Raw genomic sequence first — 27,893 nt, 5'->3', positions numbered from 1 at the left:
CCCATCGCGGCGACCATTCGCGAAATTGTGGTAGTGCCAGCGATAGTGATTTAACGAGCAAAAATAAGAAGTACAATTTAATATATTTGTGAAAATTACAAAGTAGAAAATCACATCAAATTTACAAAAAAAGACACATTTTCTCTGGAAAGATTGTCATTGTGTTTGTCGGCTTGAATTTGAAAACCCCCCTACTAAATAAAAACTACCAGAAATTTCACAACCAAGCGATTTGTGCATTGCAATAACTCGTTTACGTCTGCGGCGGTATTTTCTTGCAGCTGCTGCAACCAAAAAGGATTACAAATATTGTGGAATATATTAATCTAAAACACGCAGGATGTATAAGTCCAAAAAGGAAATTGATGCTCAAGTTCGTCAAGTTTTTGCCAAATTGAAGAGTGATTACGAGGTAAGATTTGCCTTGACAGTGGCACCAACACATCTATTTTCACGTGAAGCAAATATGATGTGGACATTAGTCGCCTTCATGGCAGGCATACAACAATTGTATGGGTGAAATATGATTGGAAAGCTATTATAGGAATACACGTCGATTGTAATCATATTCATTATAGTATATTTTCCACATTGCTCAAAGATATCGCGTAAGTGCAAAATTGAGGTTATGAATGTGTGCTGCTTGTGTTTGCAAACATGGCCATGGCGCCATTAATAAGCCGGCTTCTGTATATAGCCACTCAATTTTATGTGAAGAAATTTGCAAATGTCGTTACAATTTCAAATTATAGAGCTGTATACCAGTAAATTATAGAGATAAGTACCAGAAAAAAATGGATCGACAAAAATGTGAATCGTCTATATTTCTTCTCAATTGTCAAAGTAAAAAAAAATATAGGCATCCCAAGTAGTCATAAGCCTTTGTTGTTAGTATCTTTCTTCGCAGACATCGCAATTTATTGACGTTTTGATTTTTTGAAAGTAAATGTGAATCTTGAGATACATTTTTATACCCTCCACCATAGGATGGGGGTATATTAACTTTGTCATTCCGTTTGTAACACATCGAAATATTGCTCTAAGACCCCATAAAGTATATATATATATATATATTCTGGGTCGTGGTGAAATTCTGAGTCGATCTAAGCATGTCCGTCCGTCTGTCCGGCTGTCCGTCCGTCTGTGGAAATCACGCTAACTTCCGAACGAAACAAGCTATCGACTTGAAACTTGACACAAGTAGTTGTTATTGATGTAGGTCGGATGGTATTGAAAATCGGCCATATCGGACCACGTTTACGTATAGCCCCCATATAAACCGATCCCCAAATTTGGCTTGAGGAGCCTCCCGGAGCAGCAAAATTCATCCGATCCGGTTGAAATTTGGTACCTGATGTTAGTATACGGCCTCTAACAACCATGCAAAAATTGGTCCATATCGGTCCATATTTATATATAGCTCCCATATAAAGCGATCCCCAGATTTGACCTCCGGAGCCTCGTGGAGGAGCAAAATTCATCCGATCCGGTTGAAATTTAGTACGTGGTCTTAGTATACGGTCTCTAACATTCATGCAAAAATTGGTCCATGTCGGTCCATAATTATATATAGCCCCCATATAAACCGGTCCCCAGATTTGACCTCCGGAGCCTCTTGGAGGGGAAAAATTCATCCGATCCGGTTGAAATGTGGTACATGATGTTATTATACGGTCTCTAACAACCATGCAAAAATTGGTCCATATCGGTCCATAATTATATATAGCCCCCATATAAACCGATCCCCAGATTTGACCTCCGGAGCCTCTTGGAGGGGCAAAATTCATCCGATCCTGTTGAAATTTGGTACCTGATGTTAGTATATGGCCTCTAACAACCATGCAAAAATTGGTCCATATCGGTTCATAATTATATATAGCTCCCATATAAACCGATCCCCAGATTTGAACTCGGATCCAATTGAAATTTAGTACGTGGTGTTAGTATATAGTCTCTAACAACCATGCAAAAATTGGTCCATATCGGTTCATAGTTATATATAGCTCCCATATAAACCGATCCCCAGATTTGACCTCAGGAGCCTCTTGGAGGAGCGAAATTCATCCGATCCTGTTGAAATTTGGTACATGGTGTTAGTATATGGTATCTAACAACCATGCAAAAATTGGTTCATATCGGTCCATAATTATATATAGCAAAAGTCATCCGATGCGGTTGAAATTTGGTACATTTTGTCAATATATGGCCCCTAACAGCCATGTAAAAATTGGTCAATATCGGTCTTTAGTTATATATAGCCGATGACTTATTACACAAAAATTGGTCCATATCGCCAAAAATAATCTACCAAAACTTTATTTCCATAGAAAATTTTGTCAAATTTTATTACTATAGAAAGTTGTGTCAAAATTTCATTTCTATAGAAAGTTTTGTCAAACGTTTATTTCTATAGAAATGTTTGTCAAAATTTTATTTCCATAGAAAGTTTTGTCAAAATTTTATTTTTATAGAAAATTTTGTAAAAAAAATTATTTCTGTAGAACATTTTGTCAACATTTTATTTCTATACAAAATTTTGTCAACATTTTACTTCCATAGAAAATTTTGTCAACATTTTATTTCTATACAAAATTTTGTCAACATTTTACTTCCATAGAAAATTTTGTCAACATTTTATTTCTATACAAAATTTTGTCAACATTTAACTTCCATAGAAAATTTTGTCAACATTTTATTTCTATAGAAAATTTTGTCTAGTTTTTATTTCTATAGAAAATTTTGTCAAAATTTTATTTCTATAGAAAATTTTGTCAAGTTTTCATTTCTATAGAAAATTTTGTCAAGTTTTCATTTCTATAGAAAATTTTGTCAAACTATATTATATACGTATTTAATCGGCCTTTTTTTGTTTAATATATACCCCGTATGGGCTAACTTACAATTTAGAAGACAGTGTTAAAAAGTTTTACGATACCTTGCCATCGGCAAGTGTTATCGCAACCCAAGTAATTCGATTGTGGATGACAGCCTTTAGTAGAAGTTCCTACGCAATCCATGGTGGAGGGTACATAAGATTCGGCCTGGCCGAACTTACGGCCGTATATACTTGTTTGTAACTAATTCTTGCAAGTCTTATTTTTACTTGACTTTTAAACTACTAAGGGGAAGTGCTACAAAATAAAGCATTCCCTATAATGAATGAATTGATTTGTGTATCTATTTCGCATGTTCCGGATATTCGGATGGTTGTTGTTGTTGAAGAGCTGTGGTGGGTTTGCAGTCCTTGAGCAGGATTGAAAACCCTGTTTCGACATCAGGCCGTAGACTTTGGCTATATTTTCTTGGCTATGCTAAACATATAAACTTATGTCTATATTCATAATAATCTACTGTAGGTTTATCGAAGGAATTTGTAATGTAATATTAGGTTTAAAGTTTATGTTAACTTTTATGAATATGGGGGTTAAAGTTTGTGATTATAATTATTTTTAATGAGAAGTCCATATACCAGAGTGTCATACTCATACTTTTTCTCAATTTGCTTTTGAAAACTAATTGACTTTAGTTAAAATCCAAATATATTCTTATTCCTAATTATTTCCACGAACATTTTAATTCGTTTGCTCTTGTTTGAAATTCCTAAAAACGTAGAGTTTTATTTTATTTATAATTTTATACTTTTATAACACTTAGGAATGTAATAACATTTAAACGCCAGTCGATTCATGGGGCAGAGTTTTCTGATAGTTAGCGATACGTAATCTGATTTCTGTTTTTGATTCTTTTGGTCTTATACATTAAGTATGTTTACAGTATTATATGTAGACTTCATATGTTAAGGTTTTGGATATGTTTTAAAAAATTTGGAAAATAAAGATATCAATGCCCTAAAACTATTCAATCATCACAGTTATATGAAGGTTCTTAAAAATCTGCAATGTCATACCAATTTGAGATCCTTCGAACATAGCAAAATGTGAATCCTTCATTATCGTGTTCAACCCCACATTATTTTGTTCACAATTGTACATTTTTCAAATGAAATTATTTTAGTAAATAATACCACAAAACATTTTTAAGATACTTACAATAAATGCATGACCTATTTTCGAAATTTAGTACATGTTCCAAAAAGGCATCATTACATTTTTTTTAGCTTCTTACTAAAAACTTAATTGACCTAATCGCTCAGAATATAAGACACGCTCAGTTTAAAACTCATTTGCTTACTTTGAAGTATCCAACATTTTCAATTATATTTTTAATTGTATATTATTAATTGAATATTATTAATATTTTAATTAAAATCGTAAAAATATTCAAAGACTTTTTATACCCACCACCATAGAATGGTGACGGGATATAATAAATTTTTCATTCCGTTTGTAAAACATCGAAATAACGATTTCCGACTATATAAAGTATATTTATTCTTGATCGGGGAGAAATTCTAAGACGATATAAGCATGTCCGTTTGTCTGTCTATTGTAATCACGCTACAGCCTTCAATAAGGCCATATCATCCTGAAATTTGGCACAGATTCGTTTTTTGTTTGCACGCAGGTCAAGTTCGAAGATGGTCTATATCGGTCCAAGTGTTGATATGGTCCCCATATAAACCGACCTCCCGATTTGGGGTCTTGGGCTTATAAAAGCCGTAGTTTTTATCCAATTTTCCTGAAATTGGAATCTAGTGGTATTTTAGGACCATCAAAAGTGTGGTGGAAATGGTGCCTATCGGTCCATGTGTTGGTTGTTATTGCGCGTCTAGAAACTGTGTTTTCTATTTAATTTGCCCAAAAATTGAAAATCTAGAGGTATTTTAGGACTACAAATTGGTGTGCCGAAAATGGTACGTGTCAGTCCATGTTTTGGTATAGTCCTCATATAGACCGATCTCCCGATTTTATTTCTTGGGCTTCTAGAAACTGTATTTACTATCTGATTTACCTGAAATTTAAAATCTAGAGGTATTTTATAACCACAAATAGGTGTGTCGGAAATGGGGTGTAGTATCAAATGGAATTGATACTATAAAGATATTGTAAATTAAATTCCACATACCAATCTACACATGTTTCATCGCTGTCTAATTCGAATTTCAGTATAAATCTGGAGATAACAATTCGCATACTCGCTTATTGCAAATAAACTCACTGGAATTCATACCTATTTGGATATTTATTTATTTTTTTTTAGTTCGTTTCTTTGAATTAGATTACATTGATTTTTAAATATGAATCAATTTTCTATAAACTTCTCCCAACGAAAAGGTCTCCTTTCATGTTACCAAATAATTTGGTCAACTTTTGTTTTTATCAGGGATGGCTTCTTGAAACATTCCCCCCATTGGAAACATATTATTTGGAGAAATCTATTAAACAAGAAACTAAAAACTTTAATATATATTGCTTTTCAACCTTTTTTGTATTAAATGTTTTCAACGCTTGTTACTGTTTTTATTTTTATTTTCAGCGAAATCTGAGAGGTTACACCTTTGCAAAATTCTATTTTAAAATCAAAGAATTTTCAGCTGCTGAACAATATCTTTGTTCATATCTAACAGTCAAGGAAGATAATGATCAAGCTCACAAATTACTAGGTCAGTGTTATCAGAGCCAGAAAAAGTACGAAAAGGCTCTGCAGTCATTTCAGCGTTCATTGCAATTGAATCCAAAGCAACCAGATGTTCTTGTCGAAGTTTGTCAATTGCTGCTAGAAGACAAAAATCTTAACAGTAACAAAGCCAAGTACTGGTGTGAATTAGCTGAATCGGAAAAAGTAAGCCACGATGCTGTATTTTCCCTACGCCTCAAACTTATGAACAAGGACAACATGGAGACAAACCAAGTCGAGACATTGATTCTGAAAGAGATTTCAAATAAACCAAATGATGTCCAATTGAGAGTTCGTTTGGTGCGCAACTATGTTGAGCAAAATCAAATACTCGATGCCTTCAAGTATGTACACCAATTGGAGATGTGCCAAAAGGAGGAGTTTGTTAACAGCAGCGAGTGGTATAATGTGGTCTGGTTAGTTCTCAATAAGTACGAACAAATGCCAAATACTAAAAAAGACTGGGATTTCTGGCTACTCTTGGCAATGTGCCTGGAGCGTCAAGTTCAGATATCATTTTCTCTGGCGTCCAACACAACACTGGTCGGGGGTGGAGTAACTGAAACAGCAAATCTTCTATTTCAATTCGATCAGTATCTTTTCAAAATCTCGCAGCAATCTGATAAGATATGTGCCCAAAAGGAAATGGTCGAATTGTTTTTGGCCCACTATCGGGGCCAGATGCTTTTGCATGCCACCGCTTTAATTTTCAAGCGAGAATTGTTACAGAATAAAAACAAATGGAAGGAGACAGTACGAGCAGCTTTACCATTATTGCTCTTAGCCTATCAAGTAGATGTTCCAGGAAAGAAGGAACCATGGATGAAACATTGCGATGAACAGGGAAAGCAATTGATTACAATGTGGCAACGTGAGGGATCATTTCGATGTGCTCAGGTAAGTCCAGGCATCCAGTTGAATGTTCGAATTTCTAATTTACATTTACCCTGCTATCTTCATTCATAGGTGGGTAGAACTTTACTCTCTTGTATACAAGATGAGACCTCGTCTGGCGATAAAGAGAACACTCACAATGTCAGCAATTTGCTTAGTGGACAGTCATCAAACCTATGGACTAGCAGTGATGATTTACTTGCACAGCTTCGTCAGATTTGTAGTGATCGCAATTGGCGTCGCAATGTCTTTGCTATACTGTTTTGCAATAGCGATCAAAAAGTCAAAGAACAGTCCTCGCTTTTTGCAAAGTGCCCCAAGTTAGCTGAGCCCCTGTATGAGTTACCTTCATATGCAGATTTGGAGACATACGAAGATATGGCCCAATATCAAAAGCCACAATCGCTTCAGCACATGGTCTATCTATGCTTGGCGAATGAGAGCTTGGCTTATGTAAGAGCCAAGTACTTCAGCGGCTTGAATTTCTCCACACAGAATCTTTTATTCTGCGGTGCCGAATCTTTAAATCAATTGGACGTGGAGAGCTTCCTATATGCCGCAACCATACAAGCAAAGCGAGCATTGGAAGTGGACCGCGAAGCTTTCGATAATTATCAATCGGGAAATAGTTATGCCGCAGGAAGGCCAAAACTACTCCCCTTTGTCAACTTGCAGCATCTTTTATGTACCGAAGAACAATGTCAATGGTGGAACAGTGCCTATTTGGTGTACAAAAATCTTAGTAATGGCAGCAATTTAGCCGAGATTCGGGCAAATTTACAATATGGTATCGAAGCTGTACGTGGAATAAATGGCCCCAAATTGGATATGGCTATCGTTTTTAAGTTGGGTCAAATATTCGTAACACGTGCTCAGGATATAGTGAAACCAATGGAAAAGGCTTTCCTGGAAGCTAGAGCAGAGACGATTTACAAGTACGGTCTCAATATGGTAAAAATGCATAATAAAGGCGTACTGGAACCATTCCGAAAATATTTCAAATATGCTAAAGCCAATTCATCTGCTGTCGAAAGGGAAGTATTTTCTATGGCCGAGGATGCTGTCTCATATTTAGCTTCTCGCTATTTCAAAAAATCGGAATATGAAGATTTGATTGAGGAACTGTCTGGTATTCAACTACCCTTTGCAACCTATCTACAGGCGGAAGCGTACCGTAAATTGGATGAGGCTAGTAAAACTCCCAAGAAAACCAAACGTGTATATTTGGACAGGGCCACAGACTGTCTCCAGCAAACATTGCTCCTGCTTAAAAGCAGCTCCCATGCAGACGCAAATCACCCCTTGAATTCGGTCATTCACAATGAAATCAAGAGACTACAACAATCGTCCAATCGTTACTTAAATGACTCATCGTCAAATAATTTCAGCCCTATTATGGGCCTTAATAATTCCAGTACTTATGAGGATGCTGAAGCAGACTTCAATGCTGAAAATTCGATTTTGCCAACACCAGGCCTAATGAATTCAAATCGATCAAGACGTGAAACTATAGCAAATAATGCCATGTTGGTCCAACAAAATCAAGAATTAGAGGCTTTGGTTAAGCAAATGGCTTCGACGCTAACTCTTCTGAAGGAAGAAATCATCGATACACTTAAGCCGGAATTGCATGAAGTTACCAAAGAGATCGCTTGTATAAAAGACAAAGTTTCTAATTTGGAAGAAGCTATGAAGAAGGTCCGAATTTCTTCAAATCCACCTTCGAGGGATGATGCTTCCAATGTTTTGGATGATTTATACATCATTGAGGAGTCTTTACAGCAGCAAATGTATCAGCAACAACAACAGCAACAGTCACAAACCCCCAATCAATATGGATCAGCGACTTTGCCTGGAGGACCTGCGGCAAATATGATGGCAAACTCGCCATTTATGGCGCAACAGCAAAGACTACAAGCTGCGGCGGCCTATAACAATTCAATGTTTCCACCTGCCCCCAACTACCCCCTAAATTTCTATGGACATGGTCAACCTTATATGATGACACCACAAAGTGGCCCTCCCGGTCTAAATCAACGAACTCCAGGGCTACCAGCAATGCCATATTTGGATCCAACATTGCCCCCTCCTGGAAGCATGAACTTCAATATGCCACCTCAGTCAACTCCACTATTGCCACCCCCTACGCAACAGTCGAATATGGGACCAGATCCAAATAGGCCTAATAGCTTATACAATATACTCCAACAGCCGCCAGTTGCCATAACTCCTAGTACAGTTGCTCCTCCTACTATGCCATCCTTCTCCACACCATTGACACATACAATTGGTGTGCCACCGCCAACTGTGGCAGCTAGTATTGCATCATCAATGCAACCACCAACCACAGCCATAACTTTCAATAAATTACTAAATAATCAGCCTGTAGAAAAAGGTCCTCCAGCTAATGTTGTTATAACCAGTTCGGATCCTTTGCCAAATCCAAATAGCATTACAATACAATCGCAACAACAGATGCCCTTAAGTGTTACCATTCCTTCACACCACATCAAACAAAGTTTAGTTAGCCAGCAACCCGAACCGTTCATGGGACAGACTTTAACTATGCCGGCACAAAAACCAGCTGTCCCCACGTCAACTGTGGCCACCACTTCGACCACTATGTTTGGATCGTCTATTACATCGTCAACATTCAGTTTTAAACCACATATTGCTGCAGCCGCAGCAGCAGCTCAATCAGCTGCCAATGTGTCCGGAGAGGGCAATGCAAACTTAAACAAGACCACTGAGAGTGTAGGCAGTGATTTCAATAAGTCCGGTGCAGATGATGTTGAGTACGATCCAAGACCAGACTTCAAACCCATTATAGCTCTGCCCGATGAAATCGAAGTACGAACTGGCGAGGAAGATGAAGAAGTCATGTTTTGCCATAGGGCGAAATTGTTCCGCCATGTTGACAAAGATTGGAAAGAAAGAGGCATCGGAGATATAAAGATTCTAAAGAATAAGGATGGATCCTCTAGAATTCTCATGAGACGTGATCAGACGCATAAGATATGTGCCAATCACAAAATAATTCCCGAGATTATATTAACAGCTCCCAAGAATGAATTGAAATGTTTCATATGGGCTGCCCATGATTTTGCCGACGAGGAGGTACGTCTGGAAAAGTTTTTAGTACGTTTCAAATTACCAGAAACTGCAAAGCAATTCCATGATGCATTTAAGCAAGCTCAAAAAGAAGCTGAAGCGCTGTCGAAAAAGGTGGATCAAAAATCGGTTCCCGCTGTATCGTCCAAACCCAATGCTCCATTCTCATTGACAAAATCAACAGCAACAAATTTCGCCACAAGTACGCCATCACAAAAGAGCGAGAGTGTAGGATCGCAGCCTAAGACGGCTTTTGGGCAACCAATCGTGACATCAGTAGCTGCGACCAGTTCTACGTCCACAACACCGGCATCCAAATCTTTATTCAGTGGTTTGAACCTATCTACAAAAACACCCACAAATGATTCTTCTAAACCTACCAGCACTTCAACAGCCTCCCCATTTGCAGCATTTACTTTCGGCTCTTCATCGACTTCTGTCTCCAGCAGCAGTACCGCTACAAGTACAGTATCGAGCACCACAACTTCTGCAACAGCATCTCCATTTGCTAGTATATTTTCAAATCTCAATAAATCGACAACTTCGCCCTTTAGTACGACAAGCACTAGCGTCGCTACACCTCCCAGTGTGGGTGCCAATGATACAACAGTCTTGAATAAGTCAAATGTTTCGGATGCCGAGGATGATGAATATGTGCCCACAGCACAATTCAAGCCCGTCATTGCTTTACCAGAATTGGTAGATGTTACCACAGGAGAAGAAAACGAAACTGTTCTCTTCGAACATAGAGCTAAACTTCTTAGATTCGACAAAGAAGCGGGCGAATGGAAGGAACGCGGTTTGGGCAACATTAAACTTTTGCAAGACAAAACTGACACCAATAAAGTGCGATTGGTCATGCGACGTGAACAGGTTCATAAATTGTGCTGCAATCAAAGAATTTACAAGGACACACATTTCAAGTACATCAAGAACTCACAAACTGCTGTCTCATGGGCTGGACAGGATTACTCCGAGAATGAGTTGGTTACAGAAATGTTAACCGTACGCTTTAAGCTTCCCGAGACATGTAAGCAATTTTTAGATGCCATAGAAAATGTCCAAGCTAAAATGTCCGATGACAATGATGCGGCTTCGGAAAGCAAAGCAAAGGAATCTTCTGACACAAAATCTACAACAAAGGGCTTTGGTGATGCATTTAAACCGAAAGCTGGATCATGGTCCTGTAAAGATTGTTACACTTCTAATACGTCTGAAACCTTATACTGTGCAGCTTGTGATTGTCCAAAAGATGATACAGTTCCCAAGAAGGAAGTCAAGTCGAATGTACTTGCTCCGAGTGGGAAAACCACATTTAGCTTTGGTTTTGGAGCAGCAAGCAAAACTGAAACAACCGATGCCAAAACTCCAACAAAAGGTTTCGGTGATGCATTTAAGCCCAAAGCCGGTTCGTGGTCTTGTAAGGATTGCTATACTTCGAATACAGCAGAAACTTTGTATTGTGTTGCTTGTGATTGTCCAAAAGATGATACAGTACCCAAGAAAGAAGTCAAATCGAATGTACTTGCCACGAGTGGTAAAACCACCTTTAGTTTCGGTTTTGGAGCGGGTGGTCAAACAGGCACCACAGCAAAACCTAGTCCTGCATTTGGATTTGGTACCACAAGTTCTTCGAGCGGAACAGTTCCAACCAATGCCACAGTAACATCGACGAATGCGGCGGATACAACCAAAAATGTTCCAAAGGATGCTTCAGCCGGATTCGGCGATGCTTTCAAACCAAAAGTTGGCTCTTGGACTTGTGAAGCTTGTTACTTGTCGAATACAGGCGATGCAATTTATTGCAAGGCTTGTGATGCTCCCAAAGATAGCACAGTGCCCAAGAAGGAAGCAAGCAATGTGCTAAATCTTTCAAATTCCTCACAAAAGTTTAGTTTTGGTTTCAATGCTGCAAATACGGATACAGCAACAAAACCTTCTGGTGGTTTTAGTTTCGGAACAACGCCTGTATCTGCTTTAAAAGACAATGCGGCATCCTTCTCGTTTACTCCACCCACGGCAACATCTACCGGACTTGGTAGTATTGCGACTGCAACATCGGAGGCGCCGGTTAGTGTACCTTTGGGCAAAAATACGTTTAGCTTTAGCTTGTCCTCGAAGGCAATGGAAGCACCTACAATGCCATCCAGTACAACACCCGATGCCAATGCATTCTCTCTTGATAAAAAAGAATTCAGTTTTACATTCAAACCTAAAAGTCCCGGCAAATCTGGAAAGAGTCCTTTGAAATTGAGCAGTGGTGGCGATGCTGACGATGATGATGGTGAAGGAGAATATCATGAGGAAGAGGAAAACAATACATACTTCACACCTGTAATCGCTCTACCAGATAAGGTAAGACTTTTATTGCTAAACAGCTTTAAAAATTCAAATTGTTTGTTTTATGCTCCGATCTGAAAGTGTCAATTTTTTAATGTTTTCGCAAGATAAGGATATACAAATTCATGAATATAACTCCCGAATCTTCTAAGATAATTTCTATAGGAAATTTTGTCAAAATTTCATTTCTATAGGAAATTTTGTCAAAATTTCATTTCTATAGGAAATTTTGTCAAAATTTCATTTCTATAGGAAATTTTGTCAAAATTTCATTTCTATAGGAAATTTTGTCAAAATTTCATTTCTATAGGAAATTTTGTCAAAATTTCTTTTCTATAGGAAATTTCGTCAAAATTTCATTTCTATAGGAAATTTGGTCAAAATTTCATTTCTATAGGAAATTTGGTCAAAATTTCATTTCTATAGGAAATTTTGTCAAAATTTCATTTCTATAGGAAATTTTGTCAAAATTTCATTTCTATAGGAAATTTTGTCAAAATTTCATTTCTATAGGAAATTTTGTCAAAATTTCATTTCTATAGGAAATTTTGTCAAAATTTCATTTCTATAGGAAATTTTGTCAAAATTTCATTTCTATAGGAAATTTTGTCAAAATTTCATTTCTATAGGAAATTTTGTCAAAATTTCATTTCTATAGGAAATTTTGTCAAAATTTCATTTCTATAGGAAATTTTGTCAAAATTTCATTTCTATAGGAAATTTTGTCAAAATTTCATTTCTATAGGAAATTTTGTCAAAATTTCATTTCTATAGGAAATTTTGTCAAAATTTCATTTCTATAGGAAATTTTGTCAAAATTTCATTTCTATAGGAAATTTTGTCAAAATTTCATTTCTATAGGAAATTTTGTCAAAATTTCTTTTCTATAGGAAATTTCGTCAAAATTTCATTTCTATAGGAAATTTCGTCAAAATTTCATTTCTATAGGAAATTTGGTCAAAATTTCATTTCTATAGGAAATTTTGTCAAAATTTCATTTCTATAGGAAATTTTGTCAAAATTTCATTTCTATAGGAAATTTTGTCAAAATTTCATTTCTATAGGAAATTTTGTCAAAATTTCATTTCTATAGGAAATTTTGTCAAAATTTCATTTCTATAGGAAATTTTGTCAAAATTTCATTTCTATAGGAAATTTTGTCAAAATTTCATTTCTATAGGAAATTTTGTCAAAATTTCATTTCTATAGGAAATTTTGTCAAAATTTCATTTCTATAGGAAATTTTGTCAAAATTTCATTTCTATAGGAAATTTTGTCAAAATTTCATTTCTATAGGAAATTTTGTCAAAATTTCATTTCTATAGGAAATTTTGTCAAAATTTCATTTCTATAGGAAATTTTGTCAAAATTTCATTTCTATAGGAAATTTTGTCAAAATTTCATTTCTATAGGAAATTTTGTCAAAATTTCATTTCTATAGGAAATTTTGTCAAAATTTCATTTCTATATGCAATTTTGTCAAAATTTCATTTCTATATGCAATTTTGTCAAAATTTCATTTCTATAGGAAATTTTGTCAAAATTTCATTTCTATAGGAAATTTTGTCAAAATTTCATTTCTATAGGAAATTTCGTCAAAATTTCATTTCTATAGGAAATTTGGTCAAAATTTCATTTCTATAGGAAATTTTGTCAAAATTTCATTTCTATAGGAAATTTTGTCAAAATTTCATTTCTATAGGAAATTTTGTCAAAATTTCATTTCTATAGGAAATTTTGTCAAAATTTCATTTCTATAGGAAATTTTGTCAAAATTTCATTTCTATATGCAATTTTGTCAAAATTTCATTTCTATATGCAATTTTGTCAAAATTTCATTTCTATATGCAATTTTGTCAAAATTTCATTTCTATAGGAAATTTTGTCAAAATTTCATTTCTATAGGAAATTTTGTCAAAATTTCATTTCTATAGGACATTGTGTCAAAATGTCATTTCTATAGGAAATCTTGTAAAATTTCATTTTTATAGGAAATTTTCACAAAATTTTATTTCTATAGGAAATTTTGTGAAAATTTCATTTCGATAGGAAATTTGGTCAAAATTTCATTTCTATAGGAAATTTTGTCAAAATTTCATTTCTATAGGAAATTTTGTCAAAATTTCATTTCTATAGGAAATTTTGTCAAAATTTCATTTTTATAAGAAATTTCGTCAAAATTTCATTTCTATAGGATACTTTGTCAAAATTTCATTTCTATAGGAAATTTTCTGAAAATTTTGTCAAAATTTCATTTCTATAGGAAATTTGGTCAAAATTTCATTTCTGTAGGGAATTTTGTCAAAATTTCATTTTTATAGGAAATTTTGTCAAAATTTCATTTCTATAGGGAATTTTGTCAAAATTTCATTTCTATAGGAAATTTAGCAAAGGAAATTTAACATAGGAAATTTTGTCAAAATTTCATTTCTATAGGAAATTTTGTCAAAATTTCATTTCTATAGGAAATTTCGTCAAAATTTCATTTCTATAGGAAATTTCGTCAAAATTTCATTTCTATAGGGAATTTTTTGTAAATTTCATTTCTATAGGGAATTTTTTATAAATTTCATTTCTATAGGAAATTTTGTCAAAATTTCATTTCGATAGGAAATTTTGTCAAAATTTCATTTCTATAGGAAATTTTGTCAAAATTTCATTTCTATAGGAAATTTTGTCAAAATTTCATTTCTATAGGAAATTTTGTCAAAATTTCATTTCTATAGGAAATTTCGTCAAAATTTCATTTCTATAGGAAATTTCGTCAAAATTTCATTTCTATAGGAAATTTCGTCAAAATTTCATTTCTATAGGGAATTGTTTGTAAATTTCATTTCTATAGGAAATTTTGTCAAAATTTCATTTCTATAGTAAATTTTATCAAAATTTCATTTCTATAGGAAATTTTGTCAAAATTTCATTTCTATAGGAAATTTTGTCAAAATTTCATTTCTATAGGAAATTTTGTCAAAATTTCATTTCTATAGGCAATTTCGTCAAAATTTCATTTCCATAGGAAATTTCGTCAAAATTTCATTTCTACTGGAAATTTGGTCAAAATTTCATTTCTATAGGGAATTTTTTGTAAATTTCATTTCTGTAGGAAATTTTGTCAAAATTTCATTTCTATAGGAAATTTATCAAAATTTCATTTCCGTAGGGAATTTTGTCAAAATTTCATTTCTATAAGAAATTTTGTCAAAATTTCATTTCTATAGGAAATTTTGTCAAAATTTCATTTCTATAGGAAATTTTGTCAAAATTTCATTTCTATAGGAAATTTTGTCAAAATTTCATTTCTATAGGAAATTTTGTCAAAATTTCATTTCTATAGGAAATTTTGTCAAAATTTCATTTCTATGGGAAATTTTGTCAAAATTTCATTTCTATAGGAAATTTTGTCAAAATTTCATTTCTATAGGAAATTTTGTCAAAATTTCATTTCTATAGGAAATTTTGTCAAAATTTCATTTCTATAGGAAATTTTGTCAAAATTTCATTTCTATAGGAAATTTTGTCAAAATTTCATTTCTATAGGAAATTTTGTCAAAATTTCATTTCTATAGGAAATTTTGTCAAAATTTCATTTCTATATGCAATTTTGTCAAAATTTCATTTCTATATGCAATTTTGTCAAAATTTCATTTCTATAGGAAATTTTGTCAAAATTTCATTTCTATAGGAAATTTTGTCAAAATTTCATTTCTATAGGACATTGTGTCAAAATGTCATTTCTATAGGAAATCTTGTAAAATTTCATTTTTATAGGAAATTTTCACAAAATTTCATTTCTATAGGAAATTTTGTGAAAATTTCATTTCGATAGGAAATTTTGTGAAAATTTCATTTCGATAGGAAATTTTGTCAAAATTTCATTTCTATAGGAAATTTTGTCAAAATTTCATTTCTATAGGAAATTTTGTCAAAATTTCATTTCTATAGGAAATTTTGTCAAAATTTCATTTCTATAGGAAATTTTGTCAAAATTTCATTTCTATAGGAAATTTTGTCAAAATTTCATTTTTATAAGATATTTCGTCAAAATTTCATTTCTATAGGATATTTTGTCAAAATTTCATTTCTCTAGGAAAGTTTCTGACAATTTTGTCAAAATTTCATTTCTATAGGAAATTTGGTCAAAATTTCATTTCTGTAGGGAATTTTGTCAAAATTTCATTTTTATAGGAAATTTTGTCAAAATTTCATTTCTATAGGGAATTTTGTCAAAATTTCATTTCTATAGGAAATTTAGCAAAGGAAATTTAACATAGGAAATTTTGTCAAAATTTCATTTCTATAGGAAATTTTGTCAAAATTTGATTTCTATAGGAAATTTTGTCAAAATTTCATTTCTATAGGAAATTTCGTCAAAATTTCATTTCTATAGGAAATTTGGTCAAAATTTCATTTCTATAGGGAATTTTTTGTAAATTTCATTTCTATAGGGAATTTTTTATAAATTTCATTTCTATAGGAAATTTTGTCAAAATTTCATTTCGATAGGAAATTTTGTCAAAATTTCATTTCTATAGGAAATTTTGTCAAAATTTCATTTCTATAGGAAATTTTGTCAAAATTTCATTTCTATAGGAAATTTTGTCAAAATTTCATTTTTATAAGAAATTTCGTCAAAATTTCATTTCTATAGGAAATTTCGTCAAAATTTCATTTCTATAGGAAATTTCGTCAAAATTTCATTTCTATAGGGAATTTTTTGTAAATTTCATTTCTATAGGAAATTTTGTCAAAATTTCATTTCTATAGGAAATTTTATCAAAATTTCATTTCTATAGGAAATTTTGTCAAAATTTCATTTCTATAGGAAATTTTGTCAAAATTTCATTTCTATAGGAAATTTTGTCAAAATTTCATTTCTATAGGAAATTTTGTCAAAATTTCATTTCTATAGGCAATTTCGTCAAAATTTCATTTCCATAGGAAATTTCGTCAAAATTTCATTTCTACCGGAAATTTGGTCAAAATTTCATTTCTATAGGGAATTTTTTGTAAATTTCATTTCTATAGGGAATTTTTGTAAATTTCATTTCTATAGGGAATTTTTTGTAAATTTCATTTCTGTAGGAAATTTTGTCAAAATTTCATTTCTATAGGAAATTTATCAAAATTTCATTTCTATAAGAAATTTTGTCAAAATTTCATTTCTATAGGAAATTTTGTCAAAATTTCATTTCTATAGGAAATTTTGTCAAAATTTCATTTCTATAGGAAATTTTGTCAAAATTTCATTTCTATAGGAAATTTTGTCAAAATTTCATTTCTATAGGAAATTTTGTCAAAATTTCATTTCTATAGGAAATTTTGTCAAAATTTCATTTCTATGGGAAATTTTGTCAAAATTTCATTTCTATAGGAAATTTTGTCAAAATTTCTTTTCTATAGGAAATTTTGTCAAAATTTCATTTCTATAGGAAATTTTGTCAAAATTTCATTTCTATAGGAAATTTTGTCAAAATTTAATTTCTATAGGAAATTTTGTCAAAATTTCATTTCTATAGGAAATTTTGTCAAAATTTCATTTCTATAGGAAATTTTGTCAAAATTTCATTTCTATAGGAAATTTTGTCAAAATTTCATTTCTATAGGAAATTTTGTCAAAATTTCATTTCTATAGGAAATTTTGTCAAAATTTCATTTCTATAGGAAATTTTGTCAAAATTTCATTTCTATAGGAAATTTTGTCAAAATTTCATTTCTATAGGAAATTTTGTCAAAATTTCATTTCTATAGGAAATTTTGTAAAAATTTCATTTCTATAGGAAATTTTGTCAAAATTTCATTTCTATATGCAATTTTGTCAAAATTTCATTTCTATATGCAATTTTGTCAAAATTTCATTTCTATATGCAATTTTGTCAAAATTTCATTTCTATAGGAAATTTTGTCAAAATTTCATTTCTATAGGACATTGTGTCAAAATGTCATTTCTATAGGAAATCTTGTAAAATTTCATTTTTATAGGAAATTTTCACAAAATTTCATTTCTATAGGAAATTTTCACAAAATTTCATTTCTATAGGAAATTTTGTGAAAATTTCATTTCGATAGGAAATTTTGTGAAAATTTCATTTCGATAGGAAATTTTGTCAAAATTTCATTTCTATAGGAAATTTTGTCAAAATTTCATTTCTATAGGAAATTTTGTCAAAATTTCATTTCTATAGGAAATTTTGTCAAAATTTCATTTTTATAAGATATTTCGTCAAAATTTCATTTCTATAGGATATTTTGTCAAAATTTCATTTCTATAGGAAAGCTTCTGACAATTTTGTCAAAATTTCATTTCTATAGGAAATTTGGTCAAAATTTCATTTCTGTAGGGAATTTTGTCAAAATTTCATTTTTATAGGAAATTTTGTCAAAATTTCATTTCTATAGGGAATTTTGTCAAAATTTCATTTCTATAGGAAATTTAGCAAAGGAAATTTAACATAGGAAATTTTGTCAAAATTTCATTTCTATAGGAAATTTTGTCAAAATTTGATTTCTATAGGAAATTTTGTCAAAATTTCATTTCTATAGGAAATTTCGTCAAAATTTCATTTCTATAGGAAATTTCGTCAAAATTTCATTTCTATAGGGAATTTTTTGTAAATTTCATTTCTATAGGGAATTTTTTATAAATTTCATTTCTATAGGACATTTTGTCAAAATTTCATTTCGATAGGAAATTTTGTCAAAATTTCATTTCTATAGGAAATTTTGTCAAAATTTCATTTCTATAGGAAATTTTGTCAAAATTTCATTTCTATAGGAAATTTTGTCAAAATTTCATTTCTATAGGAAATTTTGTCAAAATTTCATTTTTATAAGAAATTTCGTCAAAATTTCATTTCTATAGGATATTTTGTCAAAATTTCATTTCTATAGGAAATTTTCTGAAAATTTTGTCAAAATTTCATTTCTATAGGAAATTTGGTCAAAATTTCATTTCTGTAGGGAATTTTGTCAAAATTTCATTTTTATAGGAAATTTTGTCAAAATTTCATTTCTATAGGGAATTTTGTCAAAATTTCATTTCTATAGGAAATTTTGTCAAAATTTCATTTCTATAGGAAATTTTGTCAAAATTTCATTTCTATAGGAAATTTCGTCAAAATTTCATTTCTATAGGAAATTTTGTCAAAATTTCATTTCTATAGGAAATTTTGTCAAAATTTCATTTCTATAGGAAATTTTGTCAAAATTTCATTTCTATAGGAAATTTTGTCAAAATTTCATTTCTATAGGAAATTTTGTCAAAATTTCATTTCTATAGGAAATTTTGTCAAAATTTCATTTCTATAGGAAATTTTGTCAAAATTTCATTTCTATAGGAAATTTTGTCAAAATTTCATTTCTATAGGAAATTTTGTCAAAATTTCATTTCTATAGGAAATTTTGTCAAAATTTCATTTCTATAGGAAATTTTGTCAAAATTTCATTTCTATAGGAAATTTTGTCAAAATTTCATTTCTATAGGAAATTTGTCAAAATTTCATTTCTATAGGAAATTTCGTCAAAATTTCATTTCTATAGGAAATTTCGTCAAAATTTCATTTCTATAGGGAATTTTTTGTAAATTTCATTTCTATAGGGAATTTTTTATAAATTTCATTTCTATAGGAAATTTTGTCAAAATTTCATTTCGATAGGAAATTTTGTCAAAATTTCATTTCTATAGGAAATTTTGTCAAAATTTCATTTTTATAAGAAATTTCGTCAAAATTTCATTTCTATAGGATATTTTGTCAAAATTTCATTTCTATAGGAAATTTTCTGAAAATTTTGTCAAAATTTCATTTCTATAGGAAATTTGGTCAAAATTTCATTTCTGTAGGGAATTTTGTCAAAATTTCATTTTTATAGGAAATTTTGTCAAAATTTCATTTCTATAGGGAATTTTGTCAAAATTTCATTTCTATAGGAAATTTTGTCAAAATTTCATTTCTATAGGAAATTTCGTCAAAATTTCATTTCTATAGGAAATTTTGTCAAAATTTCATTTCTATAGGAAATTTCGTCAAAATTTCATTTCTATAGGAAATTTCGTCAAAATTTCATTTCTATAGGAAATTTCGTCAAAATTTCATTTCTGTAGGGAATTTTGTCAAAATTTCATTTTTATAGGAAATTTTGTCAAAATTTCATTTCTATAGGGAATTTTGTCAAAATTTCATTTCTATAGGAAATTTAGCAAAGGAAATTTAACATAGGAAATTTTGTCAAAATTTCATTTCTATAGGAAATTTTGTCAAAATTTGATTTCTATAGGAAATTTTGTCAAAATTTCATTTCTATAGGAAATTTCGTCAAAATTTCATTTCTATAGGAAATTTCGTCAAAATTTCATTTCTATAGGGAATTTTTTGTAAATTTCATTTCTATAGGGAATTTTTTATAAATTTCATTTCTATAGGAAATTTTGTCAAAATTTCATTTCGATAGGAAATTTTGTCAAAATTTCATTTCTATAGGAAATTTTGTCAAAATTTCATTTCTATAGGAAATTTTGTCAAAATTTCATTTCTATAGGAAATTTTGTCAAAATTTCATTTCTATAGGAAATTTTGTCAAAATTTCATTTTTATAAGAAATTTCGTCAAAATTTCATTTCTATAGGAAATTTCGTCAAAATTTCATTTCTATAGGAAATTTCGTCAAAATTTCATTTCTATAGGGAATTTTTTGTAAATTTCATTTCTATAGGAAATTTTGTCAAAATTTCATTTCTATAGGAAATTTTATCAAAATTTCATTTCTATAGGAAATTTTGTCAAAATTTCATTTCTATAGGAAATTTTGTCAAAATTTCATTTCTATAGGAAATTTTGTCAAAATTTCATTTCTATAGGCAATTTCGTCAAAATTTCATTTCCATAGGAAATTTCGTCAAAATTTCATTTCTACCGGAAATTTGGTCAAAATTTCATTTCTATAGGGAATTTTTTGTAAATTTCATTTCTATAGGGAATTTTTGTAAATTTCATTTCTATAGGGAATTTTTTGTAAATTTCATTTCTGTAGGAAATTTTGTCAAAATTTCATTTCTATAGGAAATTTATCAAAATTTCATTTCTATAAGAAATTTTGTCAAAATTTCATTTCTATAGGAAATTTTGTCAAAATTTCATTTCTATAGGAAATTTTGTCAAAATTTCATTTCTATAGGAAATTTTGTCAAAATTTCATTTCTATAGGAAATTTTGTCAAAATTTCATTTCTATAGGAAATTTTGTCAAAATTTCATTTCTATAGGAAATTTTGTCAAAATTTCATTTCTATGGGAAATTTTGTCAAAATTTCATTTCTATAGGAAATTTTGTCAAAATTTCATTTTTATAGGAAATTTTGTCAAAATTTCATTTCTATAGGAAATTTTGTCAAAATTTCATTTCTATAGGAAATTTTGTCAAAATTTCATTTCTATAGGAAATTTTGTCAAAATTTCATTTCTATAGGAAATTTTGTCAAAATTTCATTTCTATAGGAAATTTTGTCAAAATTTCATTTCTATAGGAAATTTTGTCAAAATTTCATTTCTATAGGAAATTTTGTCAAAATTTCATTTCTATAGGAAATTTTGTCAAAATTTCATTTCTATAGGAAATTTTGTCAAAATTTCATTTCTATAGGAAATTTTGTCAAAATTTCATTTCTATAGGAAATTTTGTCAAAATTTCATTTCTATATGCAATTTTGTCAAAATTTCATTTCTATATGCAATTTTGTCAAAATTTCATTTCTATAGGAAATTTTGTCAAAATTTCGTTTCTATAGGAAATTTTGTCAAAATTTCATTTCTATAGGACATTGTGTCAAAATGTCATTTCTATAGGAAATCTTGTAAAATTTCATTTTTATAGGAAATTTTCACAAAATTTCATTTCTATAGGAAATTTTGTCAAAATTTCATTTCTATAGGAAATTTTGTCAAAATTTCATTTCTATAGGAAATTTTGTCAAAATTTCATTTCTATAGGAAATTTTGTCAAAATTTCATTTCTATAGGAAATTTTGTCAAAATTTCATTTCTATAGGAAATTTTGTCAAAATTTCATTTCTATAGGAAATTTTGTCAAAATTTCATTTCTTTAGGAAATTTTGTCAAAATTTCATTTCTATAGGAAATTTTGTCAAAATTTCATTTCTATAGGAAATTTTGTCAAAATTTCATTTCTATAGGAAATTTTGTCAAAATTTCATTTCTATAGGAAATTTGTCAAAATTTCATTTCTATAGGAAATTTCGTCAAAATTTCATTTCTATAGGAAATTTCGTCAAAATTTCATTTCTATAGGGAATTTTTTGTAAATTTCATTTCTATAGGGAATTTTTTATAAATTTCACTTCTATAGGAAATTTTGTCAAAATTTCATTTCTATAGGAAATTTTGTCAAAATTTCATTTCTATAGGAAATTTTGTCAAAATTTCATTTCTATAGGAAATTTGTCAAAATTTCATTTCTATAGGAAATTTCGTCAAAATTTCATTTCTATAGGAAATTTCGTCAAAATTTCATTTCTATAGGGAATTTTTTGTAAATTTCATTTCTATAGGAAATTTTGTCAAAATTTCATTTCTATAGGAAATTTTGTCAAAATTTCATTTCTATAGGAAATTTTGTCAAAATTTCATTTCTATAGGAAATTTTGTCAAAATTTCATTTCTATAGGAAATTTTGTCAAAATTTCATTTCTATAGGAAATTTCGTCAAAATTTCATTTCTATAGGAAATTTTGTCAAAATTTCATTTCTATAGGAAATTTCGTCAAAATTTCATTTCTATAGGAAATTTCGTCAAAATTTCATTTCTATAGGAAATTTCGTCAAAATTTCATTTCTATAGGGAATTTTTTGTAAATTTCGTTTCTATAGGAAATTTTGTCAAAATTTCATTTCTATAGGAAATTTTATCAAAATTTCATTTCTATAGGAAATTTTGTCAAAATTTCATTTCTATAGGAAATTTTGTCAAAATTTCATTTCTATAGGAAATTTTGTCAAAATTTCATTTCTATAGGCAATTTCGTCAAAATTTCATTTCCATAGGAAATTTCGTCAAAATTTCATTTCTACAGGAAATTTGGTCAAAATTTCATTTCTATAGGGAATTTTTTGTAAATTTCATTTCTATAGGGAATTTTTGTAAATTTCATTTCTATAGGGAATTTTTTGTAAATTTCATTTCTGTAGGAAATTTTGTCAAAATTTCATTTCTATAGGAAATTTATCAAAATTTCATTTCCGTAGGGAATTTTGTCAAAATTTCATTTCTATAAGAAATTTTGTCAAAATTTCATTTCTATAGGAAATTTTGTCAAAATTTCATTTCTATAGGAAATTTTGTCAAAATTTCATGTCTATAGGAAATTTTGTCAAAATTTCATTTCTATAGGAAATTTTGTCAAAATTTCATTTCTATAGGAAATTTTGTCAAAATTTCATTTCTATAGGCAATTTCGTCAAAATTTCATTTCTATAGGGAATTTTTTGTAAATTTCATTTCTATAGGAAATTTTGTCAAAATTTCGTTTCTATAGGAAATTTTATCAAAATTTCATTTCTATAGGAAATTTTGTCAAAATTTCATTTCTATAGGAAATTTTGTCAAAATTTCATTTCTATAGGAAATTTTGTCAAAATTTCATTTCTATAGGCAATTTCGTCAAAATTTCATTTCCATAGGAAATTTCGTCAAAATTTCATTTCTACAGGAAATTTGGTCAAAATTTCATTTCTATAGGGAATTTTTTGTAAATTTCATTTCTATAGGGAATTTTTGTAAATTTCATTTCTATAGGGAATTTTTTGTAAATTTCATTTCTGTAGGAAATTTTGTCAAAATTTCATTTCTATAGGAAATTTATCAAAATTTCATTTCCGTAGGGAATTTTGTCAAAATTTCATTTCTATAAGAAATTTTGTCAAAATTTCATTTCTATAGGAAATTTTGTCAAAATTTCATTTCTATAGGAAATTTTGTCAAAATTTCATTTCTATAGGAAATTTTGTCAAAATTTCATTTCTATAGGAAATTTTGTGAAAATTTCATTTCTATAGGAAATTTTGTGAAAATTTCATTTCTATAGGAAATTTTGTCAAAATTTCATTTCTATGGGAAATTTTGTCAAAATTTCATTTCTATAGGAAATTTTGTCAAAATGTCATTTCTATAGGAAATCTTGTAAAATTTAATTTCTATAGGAAATTTTGTCAAAATTTCATTTCTATAGGAAATTTTGTCAAAATTTCATTTCTATAGGAAATTTAGCAAAGGAAATTTAACATAGGAAATTTGGCGAAAATTTCATTTCTATGAAAAATTTTGTCAAAATTTCATTTCTATAGGGAATTATTTCAAAATTTCATTTCTATAGGAATTTTTTCAAAATTTCATATCTGTAGGGAAATTTTTCAAAATTTCATTTTTTTAGGGAAATTTGTCCAAAATTTCATTTCTATAGGGAAATTTGTCAAAATTTCATTTCTGTAGGGAAATTTGTCAAAGTTGTATTTCTATAGGAAATCTCGTCAAAATTTCACTTCTATAGGAAATTTTGTGAAAATTTCATTTCAATGGGAAATTTTGTGAAAATTTCATTTCTATAGGAAATTTAACAAAGTTTTTCTAATCGAAGCAAAAATTACCCATGAAAAAAATTATTCATGAAAAGGCAAGGTTAGATAGGTTATGGAGGATGACACGAATCCGTATAAGACCGATTTGTGTCCACTTAGACCATACTTGGTCCATTGCTATCCACTGGTTCCATTTCAGCCAGCATAATCCCATCATATGGTATAATGCCTTTAGATCTGTCTGGATCATCCACCCAAAGGCCTTGATGAAAGCGAATATAATCCTCAGGCTGCAGTTTCGCAAATCGGTTATAGTCTGAAAGAAGTAAGAAAATGGTATGATCAGGGAGAAATTGTAAGACAATCTAACGATGTCCGTCTGTACGTCTCTTGTAATCACGCTACAGTGTTCAATAAGGAACATATCGTGCTGAAATATTGTACAAACGCATCGTTTGCTTGCAGACAGGTAAAATTTTAAGATGTGCTGGGCATGGAATCCGCAATTTTAATCAAAAGTTAATTGCATAAACTATTTTTAGAAATTATTTTCTATGATCTATATTTTCAATGAAAGTTTCTGAGGCCATGTAATATCCAGATTTTTTCATTCCCTAACTCTTGAATTTTTTTGTATATGGGATCTTATATTTTCATGGAAATATACCCAGAAGAAAACATTGTTGCTCATTCTAAAGAGCTAAAAATTCACAAAAAACACAAACTTTTTTACCAACAAACTTTTACCACAAACTTTTTAACGTTTCTGCGAAATTTACAGATTGACGTAAAGACAGGCGAAGAGGACGAAGATCTTTTGTATGAACATCGGGCAAAATTATATCGTTTCACAGAGGGCGAATGGAAAGAGAGAGGATTAGGCAAAGTGAAAATTTTACGCCACAAAACCACAAAGAAATTGCGTGTTGTAATGAGACGCGAACAAGTTCTGAAGATATGTCTCAATCATGTTCTCAATAATGATGTCGACTATAAACGGAAAGATGATAAATCTTGGCTTTTCGTCGTTAATGATTTCAGTGAGGGTGCGGTAGAGCTTGAAAAATTCTCTTTACGTTTCAAAACAAAAGAAATTGCCGAAGGATTTATGGATGCAGTGAAAAAGGCATTGGATGGAACTGCCGAAGCTATAGAAACGCCAGCTAATACTTCCATAACAACACCAACAAACATCTCTGCTCCTGCAACAGCCATAAACATTTCCGACGAAGATAAAAAGACGGCGGATAAACTGAAACTGCCCTACGAATTCTTTACAGCTAAACCCACTTGTACAGGATGTCGAGGTTGCGACCCCGATAAATTTGTTTTTGCTAAACCGAAAAGCATGGAGAACTTTGTTAATCAGGAAGAAGCAAAGAATCCTTTAGAACCCATGGAATTGCCAGCATTGAACCTTTTGAACAAGAGCGCTAACAAAACCATCCTAAAACAAAGCGCACTATCCCCCATGTCGGCCAAAACTGAAAAAGAAACCACAAAAATTAATGAGAGTATTTTTAGTGGTTTCGGGGGTGCCAATTCAACAACATTTGCTTCAGCTGTTGCAGCAGAAAAACCATCAAATGCAACATTTTCTTTTGCGGCCGCTCTGAATAGCACTACCAAACCTGCAGAAGATACTCAAAAGACCACTGGCGGTTCAGGAGGATTTTTATTTGGTAGCGGTTCCACTCTGGGCTCATCGGCTGCACCGACAATATTTGGTGGTACTGGAAATGAAAATAAATCAGCTTTTGGAGTTAAGACAAACCTATTTGGAGGAGGAAATTCTGCCAACAATAGCACAAGTTCAGCGGATTCAAATACCACGGATAAAACTGCGCCAAAATCGTTGTTTGGGGGAGTTGCAACAGGTACATCGACAGGATCTATATTTGGTGGAAAGCCTGTCTTTGGATCGCAACAGCCAGCATTCGGAACAGCATCTTCCAATGATACCCCAAAATCAATCTTTGGAACTTCCAACAATAGCACTCAAAGTGTGGGAAGTGGTTCCATATTTGGGTCATCGATGACGGGCAATGCTACGAACAGTTTTGATGGTTTTGGTTCCAGCACCAATCAAGCTTCAATATTCGGATCTAATACACCACAAGACCCCAAAGCAAGCAACACAGCAACGACTGGGATGGGTGCCTCATTTGCCGACCTTGCAAAAACGACAACAGCCGCAATAGACTTTGCCAGCATAGTTGCAAAGGCCAAAAATGAATCGGTATTGGAAAAATCATCACAGAAACCTGGCCCCGGAGGCTTCATAGGTTTGACCAATCAAGATGCTTTCTCAAGTTTTAGCAGTCCTAGCAATAAAAACGACTCATCAGCGAAAAATACATCTAAGATTAATGAATCGCACAAGAGTGTGGACGGCGGAGAAGGTGGCGATGAGAATGAAGAAAATTATGATCCTCATTACGACCCCATTATTGAATTGCCTAATGAAATTGTTGTCACTACAGGTGAGGAGGAAGAGACTAAATTATTTGGCGAAAGAGCCACACTATACCGATACGATGCCACAAGTAAAGAATGGAAGGAAAGAGGTAAGTGCATCGAGCCCTCTAAGAATGCCATCATATTTATTTCACTTTGTTTTTTTGCAGGTGTTGGCGAATTGAAACTACTGTCGCATCCCACAAAGCACACTTATCGTTTGGTCATGCGTCGAGAACAAATACTTAAATTAGTACTAAATCATGCTATAAATGGTGACTTCCAATTCGCAAACATGAACAACAACCCCAAGAGTTTTATTTGGGCCACCATGAATTACGCCGAGTCCAATGAAGGAGAACTGGAAAAATTAGCGGTGCGCTTCAAAAAAGTTGAACTAGCTGAAAGCTTCAGTGCCATTCTCAAAGATTGTATTGAAAAGTGCAAGCAGCGAAAAGACGATAACTAAAATGGATTGTCGACAAGAACATCAAACATTTTGCCAAAGTCTCATGTAGAGAAGGAAGGAAGAGATAATCATAAATCATTTGAACAATTTTGATTGTTATTACAATGAGTTAGATGTAGAACTTTATCGGATAATTATACAGCAGGCTTGGAATTGTATTCCCCATTGTATTTAGTAGGTACATGTGTTTAATTTAATTTATATTTAAGTATCCATTATTATTATTAATATTCTATTATTACTAGAGTTTCGGTTAAGCATTGTTTTCGCCAATCCCAGGCTAAAAAATTGTCCTAAATAATTTATGTTCAGCATTATAACCTGCTTGCACCATCCACCACATATGTTTTGTAAAAAAGACAAAGTTTATATTTTCTTATGCATTCTCTGTTAAAATTCAAAATTCACTTTTATGTTATACATAATATGCAAAATAAAACAAATTTACTTTTAAACCATAATAAA

At 30.8% G+C, this 27,893-nt stretch overlaps 1 protein-coding gene across 1 annotated transcript; it reads left to right on the top strand.

Moving 5' to 3' along the window:
• On the top strand, positions 1 to 27,893 carry Nup358 (nucleoporin 358). The gene is made up of 5 exons (XM_075290903.1): positions 1 to 412; positions 5,437 to 6,474; positions 6,544 to 11,937; positions 25,284 to 27,069; positions 27,130 to 27,893. The coding sequence occupies exons 1-5, from the start codon at positions 341 to 343 to the stop codon at positions 27,426 to 27,428; spliced, it is 8,589 nt and encodes a 2,862-aa protein (XP_075147018.1). The 5' UTR covers positions 1 to 340; the 3' UTR covers positions 27,429 to 27,893.

The sequence above is a fragment of the Haematobia irritans genome, chromosome 1 (assembly GCF_050003625.1).
Source record: "Haematobia irritans isolate KBUSLIRL chromosome 1, ASM5000362v1, whole genome shotgun sequence".
NCBI lineage: Eukaryota > Metazoa > Arthropoda > Insecta > Diptera > Muscidae > Haematobia > Haematobia irritans.
This window is presented reverse-complemented; position numbering and strand designations above follow the sequence as displayed.

What these genes read in the sequence shown, in the direction of transcription:
- Nup358 (XM_075290903.1), top strand. Translation starts at nt 341, where the DNA reads ATGTATAAGTCCAAAAAGGAAATTGATGCTCAAGTTCGTCAAGTTTTT. An exon ending in AATTGAAGAGTGATTACGAG is followed by an intron (nt 413 to 5,436) that starts GTAAGATTTGCC and finishes TTTTATTTTCAG; the next exon opens with CGAAATCTGAGAGGTTACAC. An exon ending in TAAAGAATGGAAGGAAAGAG is followed by an intron (nt 27,070 to 27,129) that starts GTAAGTGCATCG and finishes GTTTTTTTGCAG; the next exon opens with GTGTTGGCGAATTGAAACTA.